Raw genomic sequence first — 13556 nt, 5'->3', positions numbered from 1 at the left:
AAAAAAAAAAGAAATGTGAGGTGATGGATGTGTTAATTAACATTATTTTGGTAATCATTTCACAACATATACATGTATCAAACCATCACATTGTATACCTTAAACTTACACATTGTTATATATCAACTCTATCTAATAAATCTGAAAAAATAAAGTAAAAAATATTAAAGAAAAGAAGGAGGGTGTGGTTAGTTCTACATAAGGTGAGAGGCAGAATCACATAATGTCACAACCCAAAAGTTTTCTTAATCATCCATTCAGGAATTTGTAACTGGCATCCCATTGGACTATATCCATTATGAAATATGTTCTCTTTGGACAACACAGGGCTTTTGTTTTGTTTTAACTAACCCAAGAGACTATTTATAAAGTTCTGAAATCCCAGACTCCGTGAAAAGATGGGAAGACCTGACCTGTCCATATTCCAAACTGTCGATAATCATTGGCTAGGATTTAACAACAGGCAATACCTTCAGTCCTTCAGTCTCCTGCCACAGCTTCCAGTTCCTATTCTGTAAAGCCAGAGCTTACCTCTGCTTTGCAGCTACCAGCCATCAGTTGCAGATCCTCAGAGTTTAATCCCCTCGTTCAATGTGTAAGGAAACCAAAGACCAGAGAAACCATAGGAGTTGCCTAAAATCAGAACCTGTTGTAAACAAAGTGAGGAACTCAAGAGACTCCTTAAAGACAGGAGGACCCCAACTGGGATGGTTTTGAATGACCAAGGTCTCTGGCAGTTGTGGGTATCGCAGTTTTTAGTGAGTTCTTCAGGTCGGTGCTTTGAGCAGGGCAAGACTCCCAGAGTCTCCAGCTTCCTCCAGAGGAACCGCCTCCCCCACAACCCTAAAGCCCCATTCTGCACTCGACAGAGTGTCCCCAGCACACAGTTTCCTGAACGAACGATAGAATGCACCCTAGGCTCCTCCAGAAGTAATCAAAGTGTATGCAGCAGGAGCGAATGCTGTCACTGGGCTCCAGGAAGACAGGATCCCTGTGGGGCGCCACGCAGGGGTACAGAAGGCCTCGCGGGTTCCTCAGAATTGCATCATATCTAAACGGCTACTGAGGTCCCATTCACACTGGGGTACGAGGGCTCAGAAACCCTCTCGAGGGACCAGCCCCGCCAAGGCGTGTAGAACTTCGTGCGTCCCGAATCCTGGGAGCACCAGGTGCGCAAGGCGAGAGGCCACCCTCCGCCTTCGCGCTGAGACAGGCGGGGACCCTGGGGCGGAGCCCAGAGCGGAGCTGGCGCACCCAGCCTGGCCGCAGAAGCCGGGAAGAGCTGAGAGGGCGGAACGCGAACTCTAGCTGGAACCCGGGGACCACGACGCGCCTGGGAAGGGCGCTGGGTGAGAAGGAATAGGGACACCTCCTTCGAAGCGCAAGTCCGGGTTCCCGAGACCGCTGGTGGGGAGAGCGCGGAAGCCGGTAAGTGCAGAGCTTGGCGCAGTCCCGGGCTCCGGTGGCGGGGTGGGGGGCGTCGCTCGGGCTGAGGGCTCAGACGCCCGCTTCTTCCTTAGGGAGTTTCGGGCCGCTTTGCCTGCTGCCGCCTTCCGAATGCGCCCTGGCTGGCTCGCAGTAGAGGAGTGGGTGCCGGGAGATGACCAGGCAGGGGCCCGTAGGCTGGGACTAGGCAGTGCGGCCACGGACGGAGGGAGCCACTGAGTAGCTGGGCCGAGGGGCAAGCACCAAACTCGAGGAAGGCGTGGGCAGGGGAGCCCCTTCGGGAAGGTGAGCAGGAAAGGGGAAGTGTCTCTGGGAAAATCCCCGCTCTGCAGCTTCTCTCTCCACTCCCAGTTTTCTTCCCGCCTGGAGGCCTCACATGCATTGCTTCTCGAGCCTGAATTTCTGACTTGATTCCCGCCCCTGCTAGGGTAGCGCCTCCGGCGACTGCGCGGCCGTGCCAGTGGTTAGTAAGGGAGAGGAAGGACCAGGCTCCCGGAGCGGGTTGGTCAAGGGCAGGGAGAGCATCCCGAGGTAATGGGGAGTGGACCAGCTCCACCCTGGGAGCCCTTCGTCTCCTCGCGGGTCCCGGGACCAGAACCAAAGAGCAGCCGAAAGTAGAATCCGAGAGAGCGCGACTCCAGCTTCTCGATCTCCGGCTTAGTAATGTCTGTCGGGGCTGGGTGAGACAGAGGCGATCCAAAACGAAGTTATCTCTAGCTGCGGTCTTGAACCTCCCCGGGTACACAGCAGGCTGCCGCGCCGCAGGTTGGAGTGTACTGGCCATCCTGCGACTGCTGTCCGTGCTGGGGGTGGGGGGTGGGGTTGGGGGGAGCAGTTTCTGTCCTTTATCCCCGTCTTCTCACACGGTTGGATCAAACCAAACCTACTGTCCAGTTTGTTCCGCTTCTTCCTTCCAGTATCCCGTGGCTCCCACTCTTGGGAGTCCTTCCCAGTGTGCTAGGAGGTGGGGGAAGGTAGATGAGCGCGGGGAGGGCGGGGTAGGTGAGGGGTGGTATTCCGCGGGTGCTGGGTCTGGATTCTTTTCCCAGTGCCTCGGACACCTCGAACCCAACGGTACCCTATCTTCTGAGGGCTCAGTACTTCAGAGACTTCATTTCCTCCCCCATGGGCATCTGGAGGCCCCAAGAATGTAGAGAACTTAAGCCATAAGGGATACGTCAGCCCTCAGGCCCTCCTGGATCCTCACTGACACTCCCCCCACCCCCACCTCCCCACCCCCTTGGGCTGCTGTTTTCAGTTAAGCAATATCTTGGAGCGGCCACCACTTTCAGAGGACACAGACTCGTTAAGGAGATGTGGTGCCTCCCAGTCAAGGCTGGAAGGGGAACAGGGGGCCTGGTGAGGGGGCAGATCAAAAGAGTGGAGGCAGGAAAGAGAAGCAGACAGGAGTTTTTTCTAAAATGGCCTCAGGAAGCAGCAGGAGAATTCCCTCCCACCCACAGGCTTCTCCACCTGCAGAATCTTGGTTGGGATCTTCATTCATTCCTTCAACAGCACCCTCCTCTGTGCCAGGCCCTGGGCTAGGCATCAGGATTTTGGTTTATAGGAAAACTGGAATTCAGAGAGCATAAATCACTGGCCCAAGATGACTCAGTCTGTTCATGTGAAACGTGATTTTCAAGTCTGTGAACTGGCCCAGAGAGGAAGCAGTCCCTGCTTTGGAGAAAAGACCCTACTGTATCCACATCTTCTGGCTTCATTGTCCCTGACCACAGCTGGCACAAAATTGTGATTCCCATAGAGTCCTGAGTCAGCTGCCTGAGCAGCTGGGGAAAACTTCTGGAAGACCCCCTTGGGGCTTCCTGGGGGGCAGGGGAGGGTGACTGGGCAGTCAAACTGGTCTTGGCCCCTGGGCAAAGAGCAAAGATATACATTCTTCTTGGGTGTCTCTGGGGAGTCCAAACCAACCCATGCCCAAATACCTCCTGACAGCCAGTCAGTAGGGGGTTTCCCAATTTCCAGATATCTTGTGTCCTCCCCACTGTACCATGGGCAGTTCTGCCTGAGGGTAGACACTGGATCTGGTTTGCCTACACCTGGGGGGACTCTGAGAAGATGCTATTAGGTGTTCACCTGTATCTTATCAACTGGCTGTGTCTCCTTCCAGGATCGAGGATGGCCTGTTGACTCCCCAAGGATGTGGGCAGGGTGCTAGGATCTCTGACCTCATGAGAGCAGAAGGTCTGGACCCTAGCTCAGAGTCTGCAGACCCTGGAATCTCCCACACACCGCTCACTGGAAAGCTTCACCATGGCAGCCCAGAATGGAAATGCTAGTTTTCCAGCCAACTTCAGTATACCCCAAGAACATGCCTCCCCCTCCCTTCAACTTCAGTTATGGTGATTATGACCTCCCTCTGGATGAGGATGAGGATATGACCAAGACTCAGACCTTCTTTGCAGCCAAGATTGTTATCGGGGTGGCACTTGTGGGTATCATGCTGACTTGTGGTATTGGCAACTTTGTCTTTATCACTGCCCTCACCCGCTATAAAAAGCTGCGCAACCTCACCAACCTGCTCATTGCTAACCTGGCCATCTCCGACTTCCTGGTAGCCATCATCTGCTGCCCCTTTGAGATGGACTACTATGTGGTGCATCAGCTCTCCTGGGAGCATGGCCATGTGCTCTGTGCCTGTATCAACTACCTGCGTACCGTCTCACTCTACGTCTCCACCAATGCCCTGCTGGCCATTGCTATTGACAGGTGAGGATGTCAGGCACGGGAAACATGATGGAGGTGGCCCAGGTCTCCTCTTTCCTCGCTTCAGCTCTAACAGCTGGCCTTACTCCAGATTCAAATGTTTGCCCATCTATGGAGGCAAAAGGAGGGTTGGTTTCTTCAGTTGTGGTTCATATTCTTCCAAATGTAGGCAAGAGTGAGTCTCCTAAACCCCTAGCTCTTGGCCATGCCGCCATATACCACATCTGCTTCAGATACAGGTATAACCATGAGCCTCTCCAACACACAAGCAAAAGCAGCAGGTTTAAGCAAGTTACTACTTAGCTACATTATAGACAAGGCAGCTTCCAGTCAAGGCAGCATGTGCAAAGTTTTTCTTGTAACCACAACCCAAATCAAGATATAGAACATTTTCATCCCCTAGAAAGCTTCCTTGTGCCCCTTACCAGTCAATCCTCCCACCCCAGGCAACCATCAATCTGATTTCTAGTATCATAGTTTCATTTTACCTGTTTTTTAACTTCACAAAAATGGAATAATACAATATGTACTCTGGTTTCTGGTGACTTTGATGCAAAGCTGATTTTACAATGAGATTATTGCATGGTTTGCTTGTAAAAAAGAGAGAAGGACATTCTTGCCTTTCTTTTTTGCATACATCCCTCTGCTTATTTGCATATATTTGCATGATATGTTCTAGAAGTCCTTGATCTGTTGTAAATCTCTAATTACAGCTTCAGACAAATTTGACACATCTTTTATTTATGTAAACAGTAGTAGGCCAACATTGAACCACCAGTGGCTCTTTTTAAGAAGCCAATTTGTGTCACATCTTCTTGGTTCATCATTGTGAGTTATGCTGAAACTCATTTTGATGTATTTTTAATCATCTTTTTCCTTTTTATCACCTTTCAACTTGTTTTTCCCAGTTCTCAGTGCTATTTAGGTCCATTGTCCTTTTTAATCAACCCATTGATTTTTCATTTATGATAATATAATACACATGCAGATAAAAGAGGCATCTTCCTTTTTATAACTTAATTCCTGTAGGAAAAAAACAACTTTGTTATCACAACTGTGAGGCTCTCAAGCCCTGAACCCAGTGTTTATGAAACTTACCTATCAACCAACTACACAAAATACCCCAGGGGAAATATGTTTGATACAATAAGTCAGATTCTTGGGGTCCTACTGAATGGGAATCCCCTGGCTAGAGCCTAAGCATCTGCATTTTACCCAGTTCCCTGAGTGACTCTGTTGTCTACTCAAGTGAGAGTTACCACTGTCCTCATCCCCTTTGTTCCACTGAAATCTTTGTCTTTATAATGTAGTTGTGGGGCTTTTCTTTCTTTTTTTTTTTTTAATATTGGCGATTCTCAGGAAGTAAACATCCTGTTACAATACAGGAGTGGTTCCTTTTCCACCCCAAACTAGCTCTGCCTCAGTCAGCTTCCAGCTCTGTCAGCAGTTCCACCATGTCCCAGTCACACAAGCAGGTAATACTGCCTCATCCTTTGCTTTTCTCCCTGTTCTCCCCCCACCCACACACCCCTTTGCCAGATGCAGCCCTACACCGGGTCCTGGCAATAGTCCCTCCAGCCTCATCTCTTGGCAAGTCATGGCTGGACCATCACTATGCTCCTCTAACTTGTCTCTTCACCCCCTATAGGAGATCCTGACTGCCCCCTGAAATCCATACTCATCCATAATAAGCATCAGAATATCACCATTGAAGAGACTTTCTAATATATTTCATTCCTTACAAAACCTCCAAAAGTTTCAATGCCTGTAGAACACATGCCAAATCCTGAGTCTGGCACCTCGTAGTCTTTGTAGTCTGATGCCAATCTGTCTTTCAGTCTCATGTATGGGGACACAGATAGTCTTTTCCAAAGGACACTGTATTTTAAGCACAATAACCACATCTTCTATCTTTATGTTTCCTTTGTGCTTAGCAAAGAGCCTCAAACCTGTGCCTTAGTTTGGTTTACTCCCAAAATAGACCCTGAGACAAGGATTCATGTGCAGGTAGCACCCAGGAAGCACCTTCAGGGAGATGGGAAGTGCAGCAAGGGAAGGCAGTCAATAAAGGCTGTGTCACTGAACAGATTTCCACTGTGGGAAACTGATTTTTATTCTTGCCACAGAACTCTTGGACCTGGTGTGGATCACACCTCAGAGTTCTCCCAGGAGTGGGAGGTGGGTGAGGGAGCTCAGCTATTTATATACCAAATCTCATAAGTCATTTGTGAGGGCCTCTGGAAGTTCTGTGCAGGTTACCAAGAGTACCCTGGAAGCCAGAGAAGACCTTCTGACAAAGAAATGCAGGTGTTAGCTGGTGGGAGTGGACAGGTATCCACTGAAGTGATAAAAGCAAAGGGATATAAGGGGATATCAACTGCATGTGCTTCAAACTGGTAGATCCACAGGTTGCTAAATCCTACTGTATGCCCAGCCTATGTGTGTGGAAACATAAAGTAGTAGAAGACACAGTCTTTGACCTCTGGGAGCTTTACTTCCACACAAAAGCTAGAATAATCTATTGATAAGAGTAACTCAGAGGAAGACACGATGATTATGTTGGTGATGCAGTCTGGGAACACTTCATGAGGCAGTTGCAGTAATTTGAGTGTGCTATTCTGACCACCTTCTATACGCCGTTGATCAAGGCAGGACTCTATAGCTTCAATAGTAGTAGATGACTGAGCACACAACACTTGAAGCTAGAACAGTGAGGCTGACAGCAGTTGGTTGGTCTCGTATACTCCCAGCCCAAGCGAGGAGAACATTGCACACCAGGCAGGGCCATGTGTGCCATGTGGGAGTTGCACTCAGGAATAGAATGAACCAGCAGGGGCTGTGGACAGCAGGCTTTACAGTGGCAAGAGACTGAGGTGACCTTAGCTCCCATGGGAGGATGTGATTGGCTTGTTTGAATGATTTTGCCAACTGGCAGGGAAGTGAAACCCACTAGTTGTGGGTTGGGGGTGCAGTTATTCTGGGGGTGCAGTTTTCTGATAGGGAAACTAGCAGGACAGGAGCCTTTCCCACCAGGAGGAGGGATACATCTGGTGAAAACAGAGGAACTCACAGCTAAACTTTTTGTAGATATCAAAGCACATATGGAGCTTTTAAAATTCATGACTCTAATAAATAGCACCCCTCTTTCTTACTCAGTTTCAAACCAATTGAAAAATAAGGCAAAGTGATAAGAAGGATAGATGATGGCAAAACTCTTACTTTTGTTGAGATGACATTAATATTAAATAATTGGCTTGTATCTGTAGGCATGGGGACTACATCATACTCAGAACAAACCCTGACACCGGCAGCAGGAGAAGAGCAATGTTCATGTGCAGAGGGCCTAAAAGAGATGCTATTTGAAGTCACAGAGACCCCAGAAGGAGAGTGTTGACCTCAAGAAACAGGCAGATAGATGGCAACAAAGAATTTACAGATGTCCCTCTTGCCAATGAAAGAGTCATAGGAAAAGATGAGTTTAAACAAAGTATTATAGCTTCCAGCATGCTTTATGTACATTTACCTTCTCAAATGGAACCTTTCAAAAAGGTTGTCTGTAAAGTTATTTTTATCTCCCTTTCACAGATGAAGAAACTAAGTCCCAGGGGCATAAGTGATTTATCTGAGGATTTAGGTACAGAGCTAAAATCCAGGGCTTCTGAAAATCCAGGCAGTGTTCTTTATGATTTATTTGATGACAATAAATCATAAAATAAAGCTCTGAATTTTGGAGCATCCTATAGGATAAGGAAGAAGTTACTGAGTGAAAAGGAATTAGAATTTAAGAGTTGACAGCAGAGTAAGCAGGGCTGTAGAAATTCTCTTTAGCATTGGTTACTGAGATACTTTTCATGCTGGAATCAGACTGAGAGAGTTATTAAGTCCTGAACTAGTTCTGCATTATGTAAGGACTTTGGACTCACTATGGGAGGCAGAATAATGACCCCCAAGATATCCACATCTTAATCCCCAGAACATGTTATGCCTAAGAGGAATTAAGGCTGTTAATTAGCTGGTCATAATATAAGGACATTATACTGAATTATCTGGGTGGGCTCAGTGTAATCACATCAGTCCTTAAATGTGCAAGAGGGAGGCAGAAAAGTCAGTGTCAGGGTGATGTATTGCAGGAAGGGCTTGACTGATCATTGATGGCTTTGAACATATAAGGGGGCCATAAGCCAAGTAATGCAGGCAGCCCTAAAGGAAAAACAAATGAGATTTTTCCCTAAAAGCCTCCAGAAAGGAACACAGGCCTACCGACACCTTGATGTTAGCCCAGTAAGATACATGTCAGACTTCAGACTTCAAAACTATGATAATAATTTGTTTAAGCCACTGAATTTGTAGTAATTTGTTATAGCAGCAACAGGAAACTGATACACTCAGCATCACAGAGAGACAATGATTGTGAGATGTCCCTGCCCCAGTGAAGAATGAGCTAACCCTCTTGTCCCGATCTCCAGCCCTGTGAGCCTTGTGTTATCCAGGCAATTCGTGCAGGTTAACTTGGAAAAACTTGGACCCATGGATGGGTAAAGAACTCTAGCAAGCACTGCTCATTAATTTATATAGCTAGGGTGCACCCAGTGGATGGGATGAGATCCAGTTTTATCTCAGGTCTTCAGAAAGCTGCAACCTGGGGTGAACAAGGCTGCCATGAGATCTTCTAATTGAAGTCTATGGGTCAGAGCTGCCAGTGGGCAAGGGGAAGGCAAAAGCAGATAAAAGAACCCCAAGACAGATTATTGCCAGGGACAGACAGAAATAGCACTCCAGAAGGCCTTCTTGGTCAAGTCAGAAACTTGGATAGGTGACCAAAGGGTCTAGTTACCAAAAAGTGTAAAGTGAAAGTCAAAGTGAAGTTGCTCAGTCGTGTCTGACTCTCTGCGACCCATGGACTGTAGCCTACCACGCTCCTCCATGCATGGGATTTTCCAGGCAAGAATACTGGAGTAAGTTGCCATTTCCTTCTCCAGAGGCTCTTCCCTATGCAGGGATCGAACCCAGGTCTCCCGCATTGTAGGCAGACGCTTTACCATCTGAGCCACCAGGGAAGGCTAGATAGAAACCCATGGGTGTCTTCCTGCTATTGGTCATAACCTGACTCAAGCTCCAGGTATGAGGTATATGTTCATCTCCAGACCAAACTGCTTCTTCCCAACCCCTCATGCCTCTTTTCTTCCTCCACCTTCCTCCACCGCCTCTTCCTCTTGACCCATAAAATGCACAAGAATGAGCCCAGGGGACTAAATTACCTAAGTAGATATTATTAGGTTTCTCTAGAAAGGAAGTGTTCAACCTACACAAATGAGCTCATTTCCCACTAAGGGCTCCAACTTTTTTCCCAGGCAGTGTTGCTGATTAGAAAGAGGATAAAAGCTTTATGCTATATGCTGCTTGATGGTATCAGGGCAACTTTACTTACCTTCTCATCTGAGCTTGAGACAGCCCATGGAGGTGGGTGTAAAAGGTTTGTATCCGAGCCCACATTCCATTCCCTGTACCAAGTGAGCTTGGGCAAGTCATTTACATCTCACTAGATTGCTCAGATTCCACCCTAAACCACCCCTACCCTCCAGCTCTGTAATGCAGAATGACACCTGAGGGTAGCAGAGAGAAAGTCCTAGTCCACAGACCTTCTTTTGCCTCTACACCCGGAGATCTGTGAATTGAAGAGTTTTGAAAGAATTATATTCTTAGACAGAATGGCAAGCTTGAAAGTCAGATGGTATCAATAGGATTTATAATCATGATAGACCTCATGTATTTATTGAATATCTAGTACACGCCAAGCATTTCACAAACATTGTAACATTTAATATTCACAGAAGCCCTGCAAGGTAGGTGTCATTTTATCCGATGTTGCATTTGAGGAAAGGAAGGAAAGGAATCTCAGAGAGACTGATTCACTCTAGACTCCCAAAGCCAATCAGGTAAAAAGCCAGGATTTATTCTATCTGTTTGACCCAAATCCTGTGCTGTTCCCACTAAACCTCTCTTCTCCTCCAAATGCCAAATGATGTTGCTAAAATCAAATGAAGCATGTTGACGCTGGAAAATAGGTACGTGGAGAGTCATTGTGCCATTTTGTCTGCTACTGTGGGTGTTTGGGTTAGTTAAAAACTAATAATGATTACAAGTATATATCCGCATACATCATTGCTACTGATGCTTCCCTCCCCCACCAGATATCTCGCTATCGTTCACCCCTTGAAACCACGAATGAATTATCAAACAGCCTCCTTCCTGATCGCTCTGGTCTGGATGGTATCCATTCTCATCTCCATCCCATCAGCCTACTTCACAAAGGAAACCGTCCTCTTCATTGTCAAAAACCAGAAAAAGATCTTCTGCGGCCAGGTCTGGCCAGTGGACCAGCAGCTCTACTATAAATCCTACTTCCTCTTTGTCTTTGGCATCGAGTTCCTGGGCCCCGTGTTCACCATGACCCTGTGCTATGCCAGGATCTCCCGAGAGCTCTGGTTCAAAGCGGTCCCGGGTTTCCAGACTGAGCAAATCCGGAAGAGGCTGCGCTGCCGCCGGAAGACGGTACTGGTACTCATGTGTATTCTCACGGCCTATGTTCTGTGCTGGGCGCCCTTCTATGGCTTCACAATCGTGCGCGACTTCTTCCCCACTGTGTTCGTGAAGGAAAAACATTACCTCACAGCCTTTTATGTTGTGGAGTGCATCGCCATGAGCAACAGCATGATCAACACCGTGTGCTTCGTGACAGTGAAGAACAGCACCATGAAGTACTTCAAGAAGATGCTGCTGCTCCACTGGCGGCCCTCCCACCATGGGAGTAAGTCCAGTGCTGACCTCGACCTCAAAACCAGCCGCCTGCCAGCCACGGAGGAGGTGGATTGTATCAGGCTGAAGTGACCCACTGGTACTTCACAATGGAAAACCCAAAAGCCAGTACTTGGCACACAGTTTATCAATAACCAAGTTCACAGGCTGCATGGGGAAAGGGCAACAGTTTTCACACTTCGCTGCTGTCAAGGAGCTGGATGCTTCTGCAGTCATAAAATGCAGTGTGACTTGACACAAACCACAGCAGCTAACATTTACTGATACGTGCTCAACGTACTGTGCACACCACCACCAGCGAGATTAAAGAGCAACAGGAGCTGACATTTACTGATTACCTACTGTGTGTAAAAATATTTAAATAGCAAAATGAATTGGCAGGAGTCATTGGAGTCATCGAGTTAGATCCAGATATTTAGGTGTCAGACAGAGGCCACTGTTGGTCTTCTAGATTCATACTTCATCTTACCTCATTGTGTATCCAGTCAGTGCAGGAAAGTCAAAAGCCAACAGAATATAGAATAATGGAGATAAAAGCATGAGTTACAGTGTAACCCCATGAGTTACAGTGTGGGGTTTACAGCCTCATGGGGAGACAGTTCACGCCATCACAATGAGCTTTTCCACTCAGATCTTATGATTTTATTAGAACATTCTCTTGGATTCTGGTTGCCAGAAAAGAATTTTTCTCATAATCAGGTCATTAGTTATCTATAATGGTGTCATTTCAAAGAAAAGAACCAAAAAAATCTCTTTTCCTCTGATCCTTGAAAGCTCATCATTCTTTTGGGTGAAGACAGGCAATCCTGAAATGAGGAACACATCCAGTTCCTGACACCTTAAAGTAAATGATGTCAGAAACTCCAGTATCAAGGAGAAAGGAGTGGAGTTTGCCACTGGCAATGAACGTAATCTGTGTGGCCATTTTGCTAAGGCCTGGACCATTTTTCTAGAACACATCCTCTTTTTCAAAGATGAGCTCTACTTGGAATTCAAAGACCTGGGTTCAAGTTCTAAATCATGTGACCTAGATGTTTATTCTCTCTGCATCTCAGTTTTGTCCAATAAAACAGGACTACCTTATAGGACTGTTGGGAGAGACCACTGAGGTCATAGTTTATGAAAGTGATTTTCAGCTATACAAGTGACGAGAATGGATAAGTGACACTGAGCAATTTGTTTGGACCCCATCCACTGTGGCTTATTATGGAGAAACACTCCCACTTTTTCATCCTTATTCTATGAACCAACGAGCCCTGAACTCTTTGCAGATATCTGAACTCTACATTAGGAGAAAAAAAAAAATCCTTGTCCTGGGTCATAATCAGGAAGATTCGACCTCAGAATCTCGGTAACCCCCCTCCCCTGACTTTCAGTATCCCTGTGATCATAGAAGTATTTTGACAATCTTCCCTGCACGTTGCCAAACAACATACCCCAGAGTTGCCTAATTCTGTTTGTATTATCACATATCTGTGGTAATTGTGTATATTTGTCCTCATTTCTTCTGGATTCATTTTGAAGCAGAGACTATACAAATGGGAACTGATTTGGGATTGACTCAAATGACTCACATTTGGACAATTCCCACTTTTCTGTATGTAGTTAAAGTGTTATTTAGTTGCTTATGTGTGTTTAATTAATCACTGGTGTTTTATCCAACAGTGGTGTTTCAACCAACATTTTCCCATGTCACCACCCAGCAGACTCACTTTCAGCCCAATTATTGTACCCTCAGAAAATGTAAACTCACTTGAACATTAGGCTAGCCAAACTGTTTATAAATTCTGATTTTCAAAAACTATATGATTTATTCTAAAGACAAGCAAGTAAATATTTGGGGTTATCTGCATTTTCACAAATGTAATAACTTCATTTTTATTTATTACTCCTATCCTGACTCTTCTCCTAATAAGATGATTCTTTAAGAGTAGACTGTTACCATTGTATCTGTCAAAAGAATTCATCCCCTTTTTCCTTTTTATATTATACTAACCTCTCCGGGAGTTGGTGATGGACAGGGAGGCCTGCTGCTGCTGCTGCTGCTGCTAAGTCGCTTCAGTCGTGTCTGACTCTGTGCGACGTGCTGCAATTCATGGGGCCACAAGGAGTCAGACAGGACTGAGCAGCTGAACTGAACTGAACTGAACCTCTCTTCATTTAAATTTAATGGAAACAAGTTTTGTAAATATCTGTGTGATTTGTAAGTTTCCAGTGAATGAAAATGTTACATTGTTATCAGATGAAATAATTAACATATGGAATCTTAACCACACTATTAAAGGATCTTCCCTGCTAATCTTCTATGTGTTAGTATATTTAGATATCAGTGAAGTAATAGCCATTTAAACAATTAAACCTTGAAACAGAGAAGGAAGTTCTTAAAGGCACCTTTAGAACAATAGTAGCTCACACCAGCAACCACTCTCATCTTGGTCACATCTCTCAAGCTGCCAGTCCAAGAGAGTACTCATGCATGCAAATCAATCAGAGAACCACTACCCCATGTTCACATTCACATTCACGTTCACGCTCCTCCTTCATTTCATTCTTTAAAAATTAAAAAAAAA

The 13556-nt window shown here is 46.1% G+C and overlaps 1 protein-coding gene across 1 annotated transcript; it reads left to right on the top strand.

Moving 5' to 3' along the window:
* The first annotated feature begins 1111 nt into the window (after positions 1–1111).
* PROKR2 (prokineticin receptor 2) lies at positions 1112–13511 on the top strand. The gene is given in 4 exon segments (XM_005906527.2): positions 1112–1428; positions 3575–3785; positions 3787–4173; positions 10362–13511. Coding segments are annotated over 3 exon segments (1152 nt in total). The 5' UTR covers positions 1112–1428; positions 3575–3717; the 3' UTR covers positions 11059–13511.
* The last annotated feature ends 45 nt before the right edge of the window (positions 13512–13556 follow it).

Source organism: Bos mutus, chromosome 13, assembly GCF_027580195.1.
Source record: "Bos mutus isolate GX-2022 chromosome 13, NWIPB_WYAK_1.1, whole genome shotgun sequence".
Classification (NCBI taxonomy): Eukaryota; Metazoa; Chordata; class Mammalia; order Artiodactyla; family Bovidae; genus Bos; species Bos mutus.
The sequence above is the reverse complement of the archived record's forward strand: the minus strand, read 5'-3'. Positions and strand labels throughout refer to the sequence as shown.